Here is a 20957-nt window from a genome sequence, read left to right as displayed (position 1 = left end):
AGTGAATTCCAGGCATAGGTGGACAACCTGTGCAAAGGCAGAGATGGGAAATGAAATGTCATAAGCGGGGACTAGCATAACTCTATAGATAAGCATGTTATGAAGTGCTATTGCAATCTTACTAATGAAACTGTTGAGCTCAAAGTTGACTCACCAGATATCTAGCAAATGCCTACTGTGTGCAGCACACTGTTGCTTCGGGCTTGGGGGAGGGATACAAAGTTTAGGTAGGAACAGGATGATACATACAACTTAATTCAGGTAGATCTATGATGTCATGCACTTTTCAGTACTGCAGATTGCAATCCATCCATCCCCTCCATCCTGTAAGATTTTTCTTGTCCATTTTCAGTCCCATGTTCACCATGGTGTCGGGGAGAGGTGGTCCACCCAACATACTAGGGGCTTTTCTTGATTTTACTTTACATTGAAATGATGCCAATAGGACTATAGCTATATTCTGCCCACAATATGCACTTGCTCAGTGTATGTTGCATTTCTTTATGTTTGGTGGGCCTGTATCAGAGCTGAGAGCAACCACTTACTTTTCTGAGAATGTCCAAGCTTAGAATTAGCTTTGCTGATGGAGAAATTAAGACACAAAGTGGCAAAGAGAATTGCCCTTAGACATCACTTCACTCTCCATTGCAGAAGTCTTGGCTCTGCTTCCTTGGTCCTTATTTAAGGAGGTGAATGGGTGAAGAATGCGAAAGGGAAGTTCGAACTACAACTCCCAGGGTTCTCTGGGCACAGAGGGTGGGCCTCAGCCCTGAAGGTACAGCCGGACTGGCCAACTAGAGTCCCTAAGGCGGGGCCTGTGCCCGGACTCCTGGCTAGGGGGGCGGGGCCTGCCAGCGAGGCTGGCCCAGAGGGTGACTCGTTGCTGGGTCAGTTGCGCCCCGGAGTTGGTGGGTCACATGGAGGTGGAGCGGAGCGGGCACTGAGCTGAGCCGAGAAGAGCCGAACCGACTCCGGTCATGGGTAAGCGGAGCGTCTCCTCTCCCTGAAACCCATCACAACTTCCCAGAGGTGACCAACAAGCCTTCTCCAGTCCCTAGTGTGAAAAAGGGAGAAAGTTTTCAATCGGAAAAGTTTGGTGTAACTGCACTTTTCATGGGTGTTGGTTTGGGGCGTGGGGAGAGAAACGGACTTTGGGGAGTGTGGGGGTGGAATGTGCCCCCGCTACCACGTGTCGTGTCCTGTTTTTGGAGCCGGAGCGGGGGGGGGGAAGGGGGGACGGCGGAGAGACAAGAGACATCCTTTGATCGGGTGGTTGCGGGTTGGTGGGGCTTATCTCAGCCTAGATTCTGGGCCACTTTCCCTCATTGCTGGCCCACAGCTCTTGGTTCCCCAGGGGTGCTTAGTCAGGAACTATGCGCTACCCTATTTCTCACCAGGCAGGGACAGTGAGTGTGTATGTGTGTGCGCGCGCGCGCGCGTGTGTGTGGGTCCGTACGCGAGTGTGTGCGGGTGTGCCCCTCCTTTCAAACAAAAGAAAAAAAGAAAAAAATTGGCAGCGAGGGGCTTCCCAGGCATTTGTCTTGAAACTTTTTTTTCTGTCTCTCTACTGAAATTTACCAAGTACTGTACGATTCTGTCATCCCACTTCCTGCTGCGGTTTGAATCTCTAGCTGTTCTCAGCTAATTTGTTGTGACAGCTGTCAGCAACAGTTTCTCTGCTCATTCTACCCCCATCTTTTCTACCCCCCATCTCTTCTCCCCCTCTCATCTCTCTCCTCCCTCCTCTCCCCCCCGCCGTCCCCATCCTCTCCTTCTCTTCCTTCTCTCCCCATCCCCCTTCAATGTCTGCCTACTCAGAAATCCCCACCGCTCCCCAGGGCACGAGAAGGGTTAAAGGGACTTCTTGCAGGGCGCACGCACGCATGATGCCGTTTCCACTGCAACGGGTCATTTCCTGAAAGTGACTCTGCGTGTGTTTTTTAAGAACTTGCTCAATGCACTTTGAAGAATCCACTGTGTCTTCCTCAGCCAAGAAGTATGCTGACCTTTTTGGCAATCACCATCTTTTCGTTCTCCGTTTCCCCTCCTCCCCCCTTTTCTCGTTGAAGGCCTGGCCATCCCTGGAGAAGAGTTAATGCCCTTTTCACTGCTGGCTTTAACTCACACGCATCCCTGCAAGGCTAAGATGCCGTCGAGGGACCGACCGGGGACCGAGAGGAGGGAGGAAGGGGGTATGGGGTAGGAAAAGAAAAGGAACAAAGACACACTGAAAGAGGATGTTTTGATTCGAGTTTAAGTTCACCTGAGATTGAGCGATCACTGTTACGGAATCTAAATATACTATCTCTTCTGGCAGGGTCCCGAGCTGTAGCGGAGCCAAGTGGCTGGAACGCCAACTCAGCGCTCGCGGCCGCTGGGGGGCTGGAGGGGAGCGAATTCATTTAGTGCCTCGTCCTTCGGGGGCTCGGGACTGGGGGAGTCCGACAGACTCCGGGCGGGGAGCGCAGGCGGTGGGAACAGGGGCCCGGGCCGGGTCGGAAAGGGAAGGAAGGAGGGTCGCTCTCCTCCTTTCTCCCCCTTTCCTTTCCCCCTCCGCGTCCGGCCAGGCGCCGGGCTGGCACGGGTTTGCGGCAGTTCTTTGTTTTCTTGTCCCGGCGCCAGAGTTTCCCCAGCCGAGAGGAGCCAAGGGGAGGAGGAGAGGGGCGGGTTGGTGGGGGGGAGGAGAGCACCGGGTGGGGGTGGAAGAAGAAGAAGGGGGGCCAGCAGGCGGGCTCAGGGGGTCGTGGCTTGCCAGGCGGCTGCGGAGCCAAAGAACAGGTGCTTCTCCGCCGGGAGACGAAGCCCAACTGGTGGGAACAAAAGCCTTTGTCGCTTGCATTCTGGGCCGCAGGACGCTGAGGAATGGGGTAGAAGGACCGCTGGGAGAGCTTGGGGTGGGGTGGAGTTAGGTGCGTGGGAGTGGGGAAGGAGAGATGCAGCCCCAACGTTTCTTGGCTCTGGGGGGCTTCGAACCCTTCGTAACAGAGCAGGAGTTTCATGATCAGGGACCTTTAGGGAGAATCTTTACTATTTATATAAAAATGACAAAAGCCCATGGGGCTTCTTCATTACCTGTTTTCTCAGATGGGAAACAAGAGTAATGTTTTACATACTTTTTTTTTGTTTAGGAGACCAGCTTCTGAAAGGTCTAAAGAGAGAATTGCTTGGAGATCAAAGTGCATTTAGCTTGTATTAGGGACCCTTGCAATTTGAAGGACAGTTGGAGTAGGGGACAGTGACTGTTTGTTAGCTACAGTGGGTGGGAGAGATTGGGAAATACTCCAAAAACAAAATGTAAAGTTGTAATTTCCTGATTTGGGTATTCCCTCTATCCTTTTCTTCCTGAGTTCCTTAACAACCATGTGGCTACCAATCCTTGCCTGTTCCCCCCACCCCAACATACACACGGATACAGGGATACACAAACACAACCTAATGCTCATACCCCCAGCTTCCTTTCCATTCCTCACTATTCTCCATCAGTCAGCTTTTCCCTTTTTAGGGAGTGTATTTGGCGTTGGGTTTTCCTCCCCCTGAGGCTGCTGGGCACTTTACAGGCAGCCTGACACATGGAGAGAACATGAATTTGGAGTCAGACAACCTGCCTTGAAACATTTCAAACCCCAACTCTTTTCCTACCTCATTGTTTGACCTTAGACAAAATCACCTCACCTTTCTGGACCTTGGTTCTCTCTTTTGTATATTGCAGAGGGTTGGAGTAGGTGATTTCAAAGGTCTCTTCCAGCTCAGTGATTCTGTGATTCCTGGGCTCCTGCTGGGGGTGTTTAGAGTTCTGTAATACACTCTTAAGGTCAGGCTCAGCTGTTCCCACCGAAGTGGGGGAGTGAGAGTGGGGGGGCAGCAGGATGTCAAGTGTTACCTGTTGGAATTAGCATGGCCCTCCCCTCTCCTGTGGTCATGGGGCAGCCCCAGGAAGGGGACTCCTGCAGGTTGTCAGGGAGCTGCTAGCCTAAAGAATGTCTTTGTTTTAACTGAGGAGCAGGCCAAGAGGAACTAAAATCAAAAGCCTCTGGTTTTTTGCATGGGGGAGGGGGTGGAGAAGACTGCTGGTATTATTATTGTTATTTATTATCACCATTAATTTGTCATCACTGACTCAGGGTTTCTAGGGGCTGACTTTTCAAGAAAGGAAGTATCATTTCCTTCCTGCCATCTAAAGGGGAAGAAAAGCTGAGAGAGTCCATTAATTACAAATTAATTTATCAGATTATTGTCTGCTACTTTAGAAAGCATAAAGTTTGTTCTCAAGTAAATACAAGTATCTTTGATTCTAGGTAGATCCTGACTAGTATTTCACAAGCTCATAGATTTAGAGTCAGGAAGGACCTTAGACATTGTTTAATCCAACCTCTTATTTTTTGGAGAAACTGAGGCTCTTAAAAGAGTGATGAAAAAATGGTTACCCAAGGTCACATAAATAGTAAATGGAAAAAGCTAAGTTCATACTTGTATCTTCTAATTCCAAATCCATCATTCTTTCCAATATATCATCTCACTTAATTTTGTGCCTTGAGCAAGTCACTTAACCTCTCTCGACCTCAATTTCCTCCTCTGTAAAACAGGCAGTAATAATACTTGTACTGCTTACCTCTTCAGGTTGTTGTGAATACATCTCTATGTAAATCTTTAAAGTGATATAGAGATATGAAATTCTCTTTAAAAAAATCTCTTGAAAACAGTGGGCCATAGTGGAGAAAACAGACCAGCGATCCAGACACCTGGGTTCAAGTTATGGCTCTGTCTCTGTGACCTAGGGAAGGCCAATGGACTGGACGTGTTTATTAGTTTCCTTGGAGAGGTTGTGAAAAATCAGGTGAATAATGTATATGAAAGTGCAAGGTGTTCTCACCTTCTTTCATTCCTGGAATTACTTCCGTCTTTACCTCCATCTTTTAGAATCTGTTTCCCTTGTTCAGTCATTTCAGTCATATCCTACTCTTTGTGACCCCATTTGGGGTTTTCTTGGAAAGATACTGGAATGCTTTGCTATTTCCTTCTCTAGGTCATTTTTACAAATGAAGAACTGAGGCAAACAGGGTTCACTAACTTGCCCAGGGTCACCCAGCTAGTAAGTTTCAGGTCATATTTGAACTCAGGTCTTCCTAACTCCAGGCTCTGCACTCTATCCATTGTACTGTGTAGCTTCCTTCCAAGGCCTAGCTCATATGCCACCTCCTCCAGGAAGCCTTTCCTTATCCTCCTGGTTGTCAGTGCTTTCTTCCTGAAATTATCATGTTATATACTTATCTGTTTATATGTGTCCCTCCAATAGAGCGTAAGCTCCTAGAAGTCAGAGATTTTCTGTGTTCTCTTTGTACCCCTAGTGCCCAGCTAACATCATGTCTTGCACATAGTAGGTACCTAGTGAGTGCTTATTTGACTCACCTGAATTATCAAAACTGGAAATGAGGCTTCTAAGACTGGGAAAAGAAGCTCCCTGCTTTTTATTTCTTACTTTCTCCTGTTTGGGTCATTGAAATCCTAGAATATCAGAGTTTGAAGGCACCATAGAAATCACATAGTCCAACTCCTCATTTCATATTAAGAAACCGAAAGGCCAAGTGAATGGATCAGGGTTAATAGTAAAATACAGATTTTTTAAGGAGCCATTCTTCCTCTTCCACCCTAACCTTGGGGATGCTTTCTAGCCTTCTCATATTCCCTCATATTTGAACCTACTAGGAGGCTGAGGTTCTAGACTGTACATTAGGACTAGTAGGCTCTTTCACCCATTTCTGCTGTCTGTATCAAGTGTGGTCCTGATTAAAATTATCAGTAGGTGAATAGAGCCCATCCTGTCCCCATCTTTTGAAATCTCCCCTTCCTGTATGACTCAATTCTTCCGTGAAGGCTTCCCTGATGCACTGTTGTCCCCCTCCCTACCACACCCCACCTTCAAGCTGGATTTGATCTCTCTCTCTCTCCTCAGATTCCTTTTAACACTTTTTTTTTGGATCTAACCTTTGTACATACCACATTCTAATATGTATTATAGTTGTTTATGTTATCTTATCTCCCTTATGACACAGAGAGCTCTCTGAGGGTAAGACTTGTGTTTTATTTTATCTTTGTTTTTCAAGTAGCTCTCACAGAGCCTCCTAAATAATAGGTTAAATAAATAAATAAATAACTGTGCACTAATTTAATTCAATGGCTCTCTATTTCACATATGCCATAAGACGATTCTACCTCCCTCTCCTCCCTGCCCACCACCCCCCATCCCTAGCCAGCTGAGTGGCCCAGTGGATAGGGTACCTGTGCCAGGAGTCAGGAGGACCTGAGTTCAAATGTGGCCTCCGACCACTTACTAGCTGTGTGAACCTGGGCAACTCACTTAACCTTTGTCTACCTTAGTGACCTCAAATGTAAAATGAGAATAATAACAGTGCCTACTTTCCAGGGTTATTGTGGTTTAAATAAGATAATATTTGTAAAACAAAGCATAGTACTTGGCACGTGGTAGTCAGTTAATAAATGTTTATTTTCTTCCTTCTTTCTATCTAGGCCAGGATCTCTCCCTGGACCGTATCACATTCTCCAAACCACCTTTCCTATCCTGTCTCGAAGCATCCTTCCGCCCTGTCTCCTTCACCTCCCCCAACAAAAAAGAAGGAACCTGCCTTATATTGTTTCCCCTCAGGGCCCTGTTCTCTTTTCCAGGGTGATAACTGATACTGGGTAAACTGTCCATATAGCTATGTTAAGGTAACTTGCCTTTTATCAAGAGACCTCTGGAGAAAAGCCCCCAACCCTTACTAATGAACCTGTTACTAATAATTACAGCTGTCGCAAAATAGAAGAGTTTATACTATCAGCACAGGTCTTCAAGCAGAAAGTGAGTGAAAATGATGAGTTCCACGAGGTGACAAGGAAATTCCGGGTTAGGAGTGTCCAGCTCTGTAAGCAGATGGGGTTGTTTGAAAGTTACTCTTGGGGGTCCCTCCCTTTTCTTTGACTACTGTCTTCGAACCACTGTGTTCTATGTCTTAAACCACTGCCTTCAGACCCAGCCATTGGCCCAGGCCTGAAGGCCCTTTCACTTCCCATACCTCTATCCCCTTCTTCCCTGCTAGCCTAGGGAACTCAGAGAATTTAGGAAAAGTTCTCCTGCTTTCAAGGCCAGGAACAACCTTGCCGCGCCCCTCAAATATACTGGCTAGGTTGCCAGCTGGCCGCTCCTTGAATATCTGGTAGGTCCAGCTCCGGCCTGCTGTCCACTTCAGTGTTGCTCATAGTTTAGACTCCCCTAGCTGACCTGGAGGCTGGAGACTGCCCTGGCTGAAGCCTGGTTGGCTTAGGCTGTGATATGGCTGAGCTGATGCTTGTGGAGAAGTGAGAAGTATGATTGGAGGATATAGACCCTATCAGTGACCACTCTGGACAGATGTGGGGGAGGAGGCCAGATTCTTGGAACTGCTACATGGTGGGTGGGGGTGGCAGGGGGTTATTATTACTCTAGGAGGAATTCAGGCTCTGTCTGTTCTCACTGAAGGCTTTACATTCTTTGCATGAATGTGACTGTGTGGTAGTGTATGTGTATGTGGTGGGGGATGGGAGGAAAGGGGAGAAGAGGGTTGGTGAGAGTGGAAGGAAATTAGATCCAGGGGAAAAGCAGGTATAGATGAGAAGTATTTTGATATCCCTTGTAACCCCTGTCAGTTGAGGGTCCTGAACTATTCCTACCCTTCCACCAATGTCTGCAAAGGTCATATCTGGAAAGTCAAGGGAAGAGATTTCTAGCAGCTGTAACCCTTTGTGGGTCAGACTAATTTTTACCATCCTCAATTGCTGTTCTCAGAGTAGTTTAGAGAATGTGTATGAAATGAGGAGATTCCCACCTCCTACCCACCCCCCCCATACACACTTGAGGCATCCTTAGGAGGAATATGGTACTGAAAATAACCTCTTTAGGACCTTGGTCTTAGAATCTTGGAATCAAGTCCCTCAAGTCTTAGCATCAGAGAATCAGAGCTACAAATGCTGTCCTGGAAAGGACCCCACATCATCTTGCCTGTAAAATGGGGAGATCAGAATAGATGCTCTCTAAGTGTGCACTCAGCTTTAAATCTTTGATCGTATGATGCTTGTGCTTTGAGTAAATTCCGCAATAGCATAGATTCTACAATGGCTCCTTAGCCATGTGGGGGGCAGGGGAGGAAGGAGGAGAGGGCTAGTCACTAAGACTTGGCCCAGACCTCAGACTTTCTTTGGGCCCATTGAGGACCTTATTCAACTTTAGATTCCCATCTTGTCTGAACTCTAACTTGCTCAGTGCTTAGCCCAGTGCTCTACTCATAGTAGCTACTTAAAAAATTGCATTATATTGTGATTTCTCTGTGCCTCAGTTTCCCTCCCTGGAAAATGAGGGAACTCTGGAGATTTTTGGAACCATATGTGATATGTTTGTAAGGACTTTTCTATCCAATTCAACATTTATTAAACAAGTATTTATTAAACAAGACAGTTAGGTGGTCAGGAGCACAGACAAAACAAAACAAAAATTATTGTCCTCAAGGACCTTATGGTCATTATCATCCCCATCTTTGTTCCCAGGATCTTGAAGTACAATGATCTCAATGATCTAGGTAGAGCAGAGCTTTTTCTCCCCTATCACAGAAGAGGAAATTGAGACCTAAGAATAAGAAGCTGGTGTCTAATGTCACAAAGCATCAGATCAGTGGCTGGGAAGAGAAGCAGTAATTGGACCCAGGAGAGAATTCTTTTCCTTCTATAACTCTAGGTGGTGCTGGGGGACTGGGTTCTCTAAGTTTTGGAGAGTTGGCTCTGCTCACAAACTTTAGGGATGACCTGCTGTCTAGTCTAAGGCTGAAGGCAAGATGGGGGTCAGAGAGTGATGGGAAAAAAATAAGGAAAGAGTTCAGATGTAAAACCCAAGAGAATGTGTCAAAGTGCCAGAGCTGAACAGGACTGGGAAAAGAGAACTTCCCCAAAATTAAGTTTTTTTCAAAATAGAATAGGCTGTCTTGGAGTGGTAATGAGTTCCCTATCACTGGAAGTCTTCAAGCAAATGGTGGATGAACACTTGTCGGGGCTGCTGTAGAGGGCATTTCTGTTCAGGCTATGAGCTGGACTATTTGACTCCTGAAGTCCCTTTAGAGATTCTGTGATTTGAACAGAAACCCCTTCATTTTTACAGATGAAGAAACTGAGGCTCTGAGAGAGGTCGAGTGATTACATAATATCACATGACTAGTGAGCTGTAGAACTACAACTTGTACCCAGAGCTACCTGATGCCCAGTCCACAGATCATCCCCACATGACTGGGCTAGCTCTGGAGGGAAGTAAATCAGTAATGAAGAAAGAGCAAGGCATCCTTCACCCTGGGTAGGAGAGTTTGATCAGGGAGTTAGATGTTACTTGGCCCTATGGACTGGAACTAAAGGAAGATTTTTCTAAGTGAGTTCATCTTCAATCTAGCAGCTTCGATAACATCAGTGTAGAACTAGTGAACTCACTTCTGAGTGACTTGAATTCTGCATTCCTGTATTGTTCTCCAACTGGACAAATTAGTAGATTCATAGAACATAGGGTATTTGAATTGAAGGATACTTAAAGATCTATCTCAACCCTTTCATTTTGTACATGGTGAAAAAAGGCTGAGAGAGATGAAGTAATTTGCCTAATTAGTGATAATATCTTTAAGGAGTAGCATGAGCCATATCCTATCCATGGGTAACAGGTGGGAGAAGCTAGAGGCTGAGCCCCAGTGTAGCTCAGCAATGACTACTTGGGGGAAAAGAGGCAGAGGACACTATGGGTATGTGGGGAGGAGCAACCAGCAAGAAGTCCAGAGGCCAAGTGGAAGGCCCCAGCAGTCCACCTATAGGCATGCAAGGGACCCAGTGCTTCAGAATCTGTCCTGCTTTTCACTTCATAAGGAGACACTGAGGAGTGGAGCAAAAATGGGACTTGGTTGAAAGTACTTCCAAGTTCAGAAATCAGAAGCCAGGAGTGTTGACACTTAATTCCCCATGAGCATTAACTGGGCAGGCAGAAAGGTTGGTCATACATGGCTCAGGACCTCAGTTTTCCTTTCTCTCTTGAGCCTCTGTACACATTTCCCCTCCAAGTTTGTTTTGGCATGTCCTCTAGATTTTGCAAATGTGATTTTTTAGTAATAACAGCAATTATAGTTACAGAAATAATATGAAAAATTATGGGCCGAGTCTGAATGTGTGTCCACATGGTGATATTTCCCTAAAGGATTCATCTCTTGCCCAGTGTAGCATGATGCCGGGCAAGTTTGGGAAATTTCACAGGGGCCAGGAGATTCAGTGGCAAGAAATTCCCAAACTGGAATAATTTAGGGATGTAAGTGACAGAAAGGTCTGACTGAAAGGAGAGAGAGGAGATGTGGATGGAGCAGTGGGTAAAAGCACGGGACTTGGAGTCAGGAAGACTTGTTCAAATCTGACCTCCAAAACTTAACTAGTTGTGTGATCCAGGGCTCAGTTTCCTCATCTGTAAAATGGGGATAATAATTATATCTACTTCATAGAGTTGTTCTAAGGATCAAATGAGATACCATTTGTACAGTGTTTTGCAAATACATAAATGCATGCACTGTTATTATAATGATAATAGTCTCAGCTCTGCTATCAGCTTACTGTGTGACCTTGGGCAAGTCACCTAATTATGGCAGCAGTTATGTTTCTGCAGTGGTAGTATCCTTGCATTTGTGTAGCTCCTGGCCTAGATGGCATCTTCAGACCTCTGTTTATTCACCTGTAAAATGGGGCTAATAATACTACCCTACCTACTTCACTGGCTTATAGGCCAAATGTGATAGTAGGTGTGACAGAGCTTTGAAAAAGTTAATTGTGCTCTACAAATCTGCTTAAGCAGATGTTATAGTGTTGCTGCTCAGTGGCACCATAGATAGAGCGCTGGGCCTGGAGTCAGGAAGACCCCAGTTCAAATCTGGCCTCAGACACTTTCTAGCTGTTTGACCCTGGGCAAGTCACTGGACTTCTGTCTGCCTCAGTTCCCTCAACTGTAAAATGGGGATAATAATAGCACCTGTATCCCAGGGCTGTGAGAATCAAATGAGATACTTGTAAAAGGCTATAGAAATGCTTGCTACGATGATGATGAGAACCTGACATTTCTATAGCACTTTAAAGTTTGCATAGGCCTTACAAATATCTCATTTGAGCCTCAGGAGAGAACTATAGGGGTAAGTACTCCAAATGTTAGTATTCCCATTTCGTGAATGAGGAAACTGAGAGTCAGAGAGCTTTAGTGCTTGCTTATGGTCCCATGGCTTATGACTGGCATCTGAACCCAGATCTTCCAGACTCTGAAGTCTAGCATGCTACTCACTATGCCCTACTTTCTGAGTATAGGGCCAGCACATTTCTGGGAATCTCAAGTCTCTATGACTGACCTGGTGCAAAGATCCCTTGTTCTGAACTCTGCTCAACCTGTAACCCGCTAACACCCTCAGGAATGGGCAGGTGGTTACTAAAGGAGATGCTGGAACTGGGATTTCCCCTCATTCTACTCCCTGCCCCCTAGTTTATTGATGCTCTGGCTTTGGGGGTGGTTTGAGGTTTCAACCCTTTCATTCACTGCCCATTCTAATCAAACTAGGACAGCCTGCTAGCTGCTCCCTGTACTTAGTAGTCTACTTTCTACCTCCTTGCCTGTGCATAATTGGTCCCCCTCATCTGGGATGCACTGCTTCCTCACCTCTGCCTCAGATCACCCTGAACTTTCTTCAAAGCACAGCTCTTGTGCCATTTCCTTGATGATGGTTCTTCTGATCCCCTGAGTTATTAGCCATCTCTCTCCATTGACATTACTTTGTATTAATTTATAGTCTTTGTATTTATTTACTTGTGTACAAGTAAGTGGCTGTGACAACCTCCCTCCCTTCTCTGTCCCTCCTCCTCAGAAGAACATAAGTTCCTTGAGGGACTTTTACGTTTTTGTCTTTCTTTCTGTAGCTTTGTATGTAGTAGTCACTTAATAAATGTTTGTTGAATGTAACTGAATTCTAGTCACAGTAATTGGGGAAAGGAAGGTTGAGATGGAAGGGTTGTAATAGGGAGGAAGAGAAGAGGGGAGTAGCTTTCAGATTGGGGGGATTTCATTTAGAGGGACAGTTTGTTTGCAGGTGTAGAAAAAGAATGAGAGTTTACACTTGGAAGGCATGGTGAGATAACTGGACAAAGTGATCTATAGATGTATGCTTTGGGTATTGAATTTAATGTAGCTCAGCTCCTAGAGAACAGATGATTGGATAAGGTGAGGGAATTAGAAAGAAAAGAAGGCCCTGCCACACTCGGCCAGGCCTGATCCCAGGGTTATGGAATACCAGGATGACTGGATGGGGAGCAGCCAGCTTCCTCCTTTGTTCCTGCCTTTTCTCTAGGACCCCCTGGAGACTCCTCAACTTCTCCTCTATCCCTACCTCACCTCTGCTCCATCTCATGTTTCTCTTTGCAGCACCCCCTCTCAAAGGGAAGAGAAAACGGTCAGAGGGGAGTGACCCCTTGGACCAGCCAACATCTCCGAAACCTGACAGTGAAGAGAGCCAGAGTTCCACAGAGCCTGTGGTAAGTTGGGGAGTTAGCCTTGGGAATGGGCCACGGTAGGATTGTTGGAAGGCTTCTCTCTGGGGTCCCCTTGCTCCACTTCTCTGACTCGTGCATTGGAACATCCACAGCCCACATTCTTGCAGTTGCCCTCAGATCCAGCCTTTGGTCCTTACAGACCTTCTTTCATTCCCTTAATTCCCATCCCCTGCTTCCCAGATGGCCTAGTAAACTCAGACAGTCCCACAAAGAAAAAAAAAAGGAAACTTGAGGCCCAAGGAGTTCTTCCACTTCTGTGCTAGCCCTGGGTGAGGGCAGAAGAATCAGCTCCATCTTGGCACCTACTTTACTTGGTGCCTTTCAGAAGTAGGAACAGATCAGAGGACAAAGCTAGTCTCTCTCCAGCAGACCTGAGCCTATGGTGCTACTTCCCAGGGACCTCTCTGGAAGATCACTTCTGTTCATCTGGCACCATGCAGCTACTGCTCCAGCTTCTCCCTATGGGATCACCTGGACCCTTCCTGCACCCAAGACCGAAGTGGAGGAGGCATTTGTCTCCTAAGCAGGAGAGCACATATCCAGGGCCTCTCTGAGGCCTGTGTCATAGCCGAGCCTTTGGAGAAGAATGGCCAGCTCTGAGTTGCTGGCTCTGGCCGCTCAACAACCAGGCAGAAGCAGGGCAGTCATGAACGACACCAGCAGAAATATCCCCTCGGGGAAAGGAAACTGAAAGTCCTGCATGTCTGATAGAAATGTGTCAGCAGAAACCCAGAAATGAAGTTTGCCTCCAGGAAGTCAATCAGGGCTGGCCTGGACAGGTCAGGAGGGCTGGCCACAGCCAAGGCTTACATATCCAGGGGAGGCGTCCACTTGGATGTAGGAAGGACTAGGGTGCAGGAAAGATGGTGAATGGGTTGTGGCCTCACTTGTCTGGAACAGACTATATGGATCCCCACTGGGCCTGGGCTCCATGTTGATGAAATCTGGTCTTGGCCCTTCCTATCATCTCTTCACCAGTGACCCTACAAGTAGAGAAGGCAGCTCAGACTCCCAGCAGCATCAGGCATTCCCTGGGGTCTTCTGAAGGAAGCTTCCCATGGCCTGACTGGCACAGATGCTCCAAAGAAGTCTCCTGTTTTACTCTTAAACCAATTTTCCCCTCCAAGTACAGAACTAGCCAAGTTGTGTGACCCATCCACGGGAGCGATGGGTGCTCACAGCAAGGCTGTGTGTACATCCTCCTCAGTACCCACCTCAGCTAGAGCAAGATGTTTGCCAGTTGGGGAAAAGGCTAGTTAACCTATCTTTCATAGATAGCAAGGTTCCCTATGGGATTACCCTCAGCCAGAATGTTTTCTTTCTTCTTTTCTTGGACCATGCCACAGGGTCAGTATCTCCATAAGAGCCTTTTGGAGATGTCCCTGTTTAGGTTTCTTACCATGGTGACATCAAAGTTCTGGTTCTTGATACGCGATCCCTGGTCTTCCCACCCCAGAAATGGGAATCTCAGCACAGCACACTTTTTTTTCTCTCACTTATGTTCCCATAATATAGGGAGAGCGTCTGTTGAGGGCTTCCTCCATTGATTAGGTCTCTGGAGGCCCCAGACTCTTACAGTTTTCCATTTATCTCCCTGCCCAGAAATAGAAGGAACTAGCAGCTTCTCACTTGAGATGAAAAACAGGAAGGAAACATTAAAAGTCAATCTCTTCTCCCTTGTGCCACCCTCCATCCCCCATGATCTACTGAACTTGGGGCTCTGCCTGGCAGGCTTCCATTGGAGGACAAGTCACCCCATCCCGACACCTCCTGTTCTTTCTCCAGGAGTCCCCAGAAGCAGGCGGGGAGCGGGAGCAGGAGCAGGCCTTCCTGGTCAGCCTCTACAAGTTCATGAAGGAGCGACACACGCCTATCGAGAGGGTGCCCCACCTTGGCTTCAAGCAGAGTGCGTCCCTGGGCCAGAAAGGGAGGGCGGGAAGCAATGGGAAAATCCCTGGGGTGGGGGAGCTCCTGGGCACTAGACAAGCTCAAAGGCCTGGGCACACACGAGCCCCTGAGCTGGGTAGGGACTGACTCTGAACTGGGTCGATTCTCTGGCTCCCAATACCTGCTCTTGGGGGTGATGGGAAAGGGCCGAAGAATACCCCTTATTCCCCTAGCAAGACTCTGATCCCTTGGGCATATCCCTCTGTTCTGTCCAGTTAACCTGTGGAAGATCTACAAGGCTGTGGAGAAACTTGGAGCCTATGAGTTGGTAAGGAAGGAGCCTTTCTGGGTGGGTCTCCTTGCAGGTCTTTCCATCCCATTTCCAATAAAAACATGTATCTTAGAGCTTGTTTTGGGGGGGAGGAAAGGAGGACGTGGAACCTGTTGCTAGCTTTGCTTTCCAACCCAGATCTTTCAAAAAAAAATCATAGTGGACTTCCCTGCTGCATCTTGGGAGTGGGAAGAAAGGGAAGTAGAGATGAAAAAAGGGACTGGGGAGGGAAATATCTCCCTCTGTTTCCTGGGGAATGGGAAGGCCAACTCAGTTGGCTCCATTTTCACCCAGGATTGAGGGGTGGAGTGGGGGGGAGGCAATCTTCAGCAGGCAGGTTCTTAGAACCCGAGTCCTTGCTGTGTTCATCCTGAGGGGCCTGAGGCATGCTGGGTGGACAACAGCTTGACTTATCCACTGACACTTTGCTGGCCAAAGCAGCTTTTTCCTCCATTCCCCCATCTGTTCCTTGTCTCCCCTTGTCCAAGAAAGTTGCTTGTGTCAGCACTGAGGTTGGCTCCTCAGAGGGGAGCATGGACTGGCTAGGGCCACAGCTAACCCTCTTCTGCTGGAGAAATAGGCTGCAATTTCAGCAGTTTTTCCATTAAAACTGAGAGTGGACAAAATCCATCTTGCCTTTGACCTGTGCTTGGACAGGCCGGCAAAAGCCAGTTGATGTAATAAGCCCTTGCAATAGCTCGGGCCCTCTCTGCCCCCTTTTTCACAGTCATTCCAATCCTCTGAGTCCTTGGGTGGAGGAAGATGGAAGAAGGTTTCTGATTTGTTGCAGATTCCAAAGGGGCACCAAGTTGAGAGAGATCAGCCACAAAGCTCATACCAGCTCTTATCTACCAATAGAGTAGAACCCTACCCCCCAGCAGGAGAGTTCTTATTACTCTGCCTACCCATTAGGGAGCATGGTCTTCTGTGGGTCCCCTTCACTCCCTTCCCTTTGTTTCAGGTGACTGGGCGCCGCCTGTGGAAGAATGTCTATGATGAACTGGGCGGAAGCCCTGGTAGTACCAGCGCAGCTACCTGTACCCGCCGGCACTATGAGAGGTACCCACAGCCACACTGGCTAAGAATTGGCAGCCTAGTAATAATTCTAAGCCCTGAGCCCTGGCCTGCTGGTCTATGGTTGGGGAATATGTCACTCCACAGTAAGAGAGACTCTGAGCTTAGGAATGCTCACAGAAGGGCCCCCTTCGTATCACCCTCATGGGAGGGGAAAGGGAATTCAGGAGAAGTAGACAACACAGTATTTTTGGCACGTGGTGCTCTAGTCTGGGATGGTGTTCCACTAAGGCCCCTTAGACAACCAGTTCAATTCACCAAGTGTTTATGAAGCACTCCCTGGGGGTTCAACACTGAGCCAAGGTCTTCAAGGGATCCATGAGAAATACAAGACACGATCCCTGCCCTCCATCAGTCAAGCCATCAAAAATAAAACCTCTGGGACTTCTTGAAGTCAGAGTAGCTGTGCTACATGATAGAGACAGGAGGACTGCCCCTAGGACCTTACATTGATATATAGTACTTTACTGTTACCAAGCACTGGGTAATCCTTTTCACACATGATAGTATTCTTAACAGCCCTGTGAGGTGGGTTGTGCATATATCTCTGTTCACACTCTGTTCCTGTCAGACTGGCCTGCTAGCCCTTATTATTCCCCAATCTCTGCCTCGGCATGTATCTAGAAGGTACTTCATCCTCACATGTACTTCACAGAATCCCCAGCTCCTTTCAAAGTATAGCTCAGGTGCCAGCTTCTGCATATGCAGAACCTCCTGATACGCATATACTACCTCCTGATCCCCTTTGAGTGTTAGCAATTTCCTCTACTAAGTCATTACAGTGTTTGCCCTCTATGTTGGTGGAGGAAATACCTACTCTAACAAAAATCACAGATCCCTGGAATATTGAAGCATCTGCAGGGTACTGTGCTTCTTACCACCCACACTGAGCTGCCCCTGAGAGGGTTACAGTCAAATAAGGAAGATAAGATATAAAGATCCAGTTCCACAACTATGTATTTTCTACTCATGTGTGAAGCTCTCTACTAGATATTAGGAACACCCAATATCCTGCTCTCAAAGGGGTTTACAGTCTAATGAAAGGAAGAATAGGTATGAGGCGGGCAGAGAAGTTAGAATGCAACGAAAAACCCAAGGAAGAAATGATCATTTTTGCCTGGGAGGGTCAGGGAAGGCTTAATAGAAGAGGTGGCATTACTTGGACTTTGTAGGAAGTGAAGGGCTATTTAATTAGATAATTTTTAAGATTCCTTCCAGCCCCCCAAATCTAATATCTTAGATTCAGATAGATTTTGTGAGGTTGTTCAGGAGAAGGGGAGAGGGAGTGAGAAAATGGAGTGGTGCAAAAGACAATATTCACTGAGTGTCAAATGAGCAGTAGAGATGGAAAATCCTCCAGGAACTCAGAGAGAAAAACTACACTGAATCAGCTAGGGGGCCCAGTGGATAAGAGTGCTGGACCTGGATTAAGGAAAACCTAAGGGACAGCAAGGTGGCACAGTGAATAGAGCACTGGCCCTGGAGTCAGGAGGACCTGAGTTCAAATCTGGCCTCAGATACATGATATTCACCATGATATTCACTGGGCAAGTCATTTAAACCCCGATTGCCTCACACAAAAAAAAAAGAAAAGAAAAGAAAAACCTGATTTCAAATCCTCATCTGAGTTCAAGCACTTACTAGTCTTGTGACTCTGGACAAATCACTTAACTGCTATCTGCCTCAGTTTCCTCATCTGTAAAATGGAGATAATAAGAGCACCTACTTCCCAAGGTAGTAGTGAGGATCGAATGAGATATTTGTCATGTGCTTTGCAAACCTTAAAGTGCTTTATAAAAGCTAGCTATTTTTTTCAATGAGCTAAGGCAGAGGAGGCTTCATGGAAGAGTCAGGCTTGAAGCTCAGCTCCCTGGGAAATAAGACTTATAGCTGGGATAATCCACAACTGAGTTTGTGAGTAAGCAGTAAGGGTGCTGGCAGGTTGGGAGAAGGAGCAGGGCAGAGTGGGTCTTGACTCGGGCTATTTGGCAATATATACCCAGCTCCACATTTCCACCCCCACCCCAGGCTTGTCCTTCCCTACGTGCGACACTTGAAGGGAGAAGATGATAAGCCGTTGCCCCCGACCAAACCCCGGAAACAATACAAGGTCTCTAAGGAGCCCAAGGGAGATGAAGCTGTAGTGGAGAAGCCAAAGAAAGCCAAGGAGGAAAGGAGTGGGGGCCAGGTGAGAGCCGTTGCTGGGTGCAGGGACCACTGAAAAGGCCCTTTGCCATCTTCTGCATTGCCACTCACCCTTTCCTTCATTCATACCACTTCCTGGCTCTAGACCAGGGGCACCTGTGACCTTCATTGCCATGGTGAGAGACCCAGGGCCCACATCCACTGCCATCCACATGTAGGGCATGCTTTCTCCTGCCACTACCACATAGAGCCATACCATTCTAGAGGGCAGTCTTTTTTTTGGGGGGGGGGCCTGTGGACTTCTTCTCCAACCCTAACCACTGGTTTGTTTTGGTTCCAGATCATAGCTGATAAAACAAAACCAGAAACAACCTCTTCAACTCGGCTTCCAGGCCAGGAGGAGCCGGAGAGCAGCACCAGGCCCCCTGGTCCTTCCCTAGGGATGGCCACTCTGCCCTTCCCGGGAATACCGGAGGCAGCTGGGGGCTGTGCTGAGGCTTACAAACGCCTCCTCTCTAGCTTCTACTGCAAAGGAACCCATGGCATCATGTCCCCATTGGCCAAGAAGAAGCTCCTGGCCCAGGTGAGCAAGGCTGAGGCCTTGCAATGCCATGATGAGGCTTGTGACCACAGGCTGAGTGGTTCAGAAGCGGGTCCAACACGACCCTCAGTCATTTACCCAACAGAAGGGCCAAAGAGTCCAGGCCTTCAAGAAGAAAGTCCCCGGGAACCTCCTTCCTTGCTCCATCGTCTGGCTAGCCCTGAAGAACCCCTAAAAACAGCTCACAGTCCCAAGGAGGATGTTCAACCAGGGGGGAATGACAGAGGCCCAGCCCAACCCCATCTTTCGACTCCAATCTTCACTGGCTGCTTCCATGCCTACCCTGCAGAGGTGCTGAAACCAGTTAGCCGGCATCCACATGACTTCTTTCCCAGCTCTAAGGATGAGGCTGAAGCTGGCTCCCCCTTTAGGCCCCCCGGGAAAGAAGGGGGGAAGCTTGAGAGCCAGCCGCAGCTTTTGTGGGGCGGGGATGCCAGCCACCCTTCAGCATTCCACAAAGGTGGGGCAGGGAAGAACAGCCCTTACCCCAGGCCCAAAGCCTGCTGGGTGCCCCCTATGGCTAAAGCCACTCCTAAGGGGCCTTCAACACCCCCCGCTTTTCCCAGCAGCCCAAGCCCTGGGTCTGGCTCTGGCTCTCGCAACAAGCGGAGCTTAGAGGAAGAAAGCTTTGCTCTTGGCAAAAAGCTGAGGGCTGTGTCTCCCTTCCTCAAGGAGGTAGAACCCAAAGACTCTGGAGTGAAGCCTCCTGGGCCCAGCCTGGGCTTTCCTCACTTGTTGGGTCCAACCCTTGGGCCTCCACCCCAGGAGGCCTACAAGGGGACCATGGTGCGTTTCCCCCTAAACTTCGCCAATATGTCTGACCCCTTGAAAGGCCAAGCCTCACTACCCTTTAGTCCCTTGGTCATCCCTGCTTTCCCTGCCCATTTCCTCACCACTTCAACCCCCTCTCCCATGGCAGCGGGCCTGGTACACTACCCTCCCACGTCCTTTGAGGGGTCTCTCCGCCACAGACTCTACCCAGTCTCCACGTGGCACATGCAGCCGACGTACCAAGCCCCTCACCTCTCCTCCTTCCACCTCAACACCAAGCTGTAGGCAGGGCCTTGTGCATGAGCAGGCTTTTTCTTTTCCTTTCCTTTCATACTTCTGAGCATCTGAGCACTCCCAGATACAGGCTGGGCTGCCAGGCACTTCCTAGGCTGCTGGCCAGGGGCAGCTGTGCTGCACTTCACTCCAAAAATATATCTCCATCCCATGTTGAGTCTGTATATGAGGTGGACTGTTTGAAAAACTGTGGGTGTATTCTCTGAGAGAACTTGTGAGGCAATCAGCCCCAAGCCAGAGACCAAGGAGCTGCAAAATTGGCCGAGCTGTGATAAGAGCCTGCACACAGCAGGTGTGTAGACCAGGTGGATTTTGCCCACATCTGCATCAAGTGGCTTCTTAGTGTGATAACAGTCAGGGACAATAGAAACAATGAATTTGAGTTTCTCTGTCATCGGGTCCATCGTGTCCAAGTGTCCATCATGACTCTGTCTGAGGTGTTGAACAAGAAGGGTTTAAGAGACTCTGGAATCCCACTGGCACGAGGGGGCATTGGCTTGAACCATCTGGATTAAAACAATACAAAAACCCAATAAAAACACCTCTGCTTGCTCTTAATTTTCATGGAGCCAGGGACTGTGTGGTTTGGTGGTGGTTTCTTGCCGGGTCAGCCACGGGAACCAGGGGGTCGGACACACTCAAACACTTCCTGCCGATTTAGAAAACTTCTGCCTCTCTAACTCTGGCTGGTTCAAAAACAAAAGCTTAGCCTGGTGGGGAGAAGGAGAGGATACTCCCCTCAACAGTGTCAGTGGGTAACCGACTTTACTCCAGGGCTGGTGTAGCAGGCATTCCCAAGCCAGAGGCTTTTTGGGTGAGGAGCAGAGAACCAGAGTTGGTTTGCAGTGAATATCGGAGGAGAGATTTATAGATTCCTCTTCAGCAAGTTTATAGAAGCTGAGTGGTCAGGCACAGAAAAAACCCCTTGAAGGAAGTAAAAAAGCATCATACAAATGTCAGCTGTTCTCATCATCACCCCTGTGTCTTAGCCAGGCATCTGACAAAGTCTCCCATGCTGTCCTGGTGGAAATGGTAGGGGAGGCAGTTTTGGAATGGCTTGAGTACAGAACCCGGAAATCAAGATGTTTGGGTTTCAGTTCCAGCTGTGTGACTTTGGGCAAGCTCGTTTTCTTCTCTGATCCTGTTTCTTTATCTCTAAAATGAAAAGGTTGAGACTGGATCACTAAAGCCTCCAACAACCTATGAAGATTTCTAAGACGGGACTCAGAGAGG

The 20957-nt window shown here is 47.9% G+C and overlaps 1 protein-coding gene across 2 annotated transcripts; it reads left to right on the top strand.

The window, feature by feature from the left end:
• Window positions 1-856: 856 nt before the first annotated feature.
• ARID5A (AT-rich interaction domain 5A) lies at window positions 857-20282 on the top strand. Of its 2 annotated transcripts, XM_020988595.2 has the most exons (7): window positions 857-981; window positions 12494-12603; window positions 14407-14527; window positions 14784-14836; window positions 15801-15898; window positions 17942-18101; window positions 18399-20282. In XM_020988595.2, the coding sequence occupies exons 1-7, from the start codon at window positions 978-980 to the stop codon at window positions 19713-19715; spliced, it is 1863 nt and encodes a 620-aa protein (XP_020844254.1). In that variant the 5' UTR covers window positions 857-977; the 3' UTR covers window positions 19716-20282. The 2 variants fall into 2 exon arrangements, with proteins under 2 accessions (XP_020844254.1, XP_020844260.1); XM_020988601.2 differs by lacking the exons at window positions 14407-14527; window positions 14784-14836.
• The last annotated feature ends 675 nt before the right edge of the window (window positions 20283-20957 follow it).

This window comes from Phascolarctos cinereus, unplaced genomic scaffold (genome assembly GCF_003287225.1).
Source record: "Phascolarctos cinereus isolate Bilbo 61053 unplaced genomic scaffold, phaCin_HiC Scaffold_2;HRSCAF=192, whole genome shotgun sequence".
Taxonomy (NCBI): Eukaryota; Metazoa; Chordata; class Mammalia; order Diprotodontia; family Phascolarctidae; genus Phascolarctos; species Phascolarctos cinereus.
The sequence above is the reverse complement of the archived record's forward strand: the minus strand, read 5'-3'. Positions and strand labels throughout refer to the sequence as shown.

What these genes read in the sequence shown, in the direction of transcription:
- ARID5A (XM_020988595.2), top strand. An exon ending in CCACCTTGGCTTCAAGCAGA is followed by an intron (nt 14,528 to 14,783) that starts GTGCGTCCCTGG and finishes TGTTCTGTCCAG; the next exon opens with TTAACCTGTGGAAGATCTAC. An exon ending in AGGAAAGGAGTGGGGGCCAG is followed by an intron (nt 18,102 to 18,398) that starts GTGAGAGCCGTT and finishes TTTTGGTTCCAG; the next exon opens with ATCATAGCTGATAAAACAAA.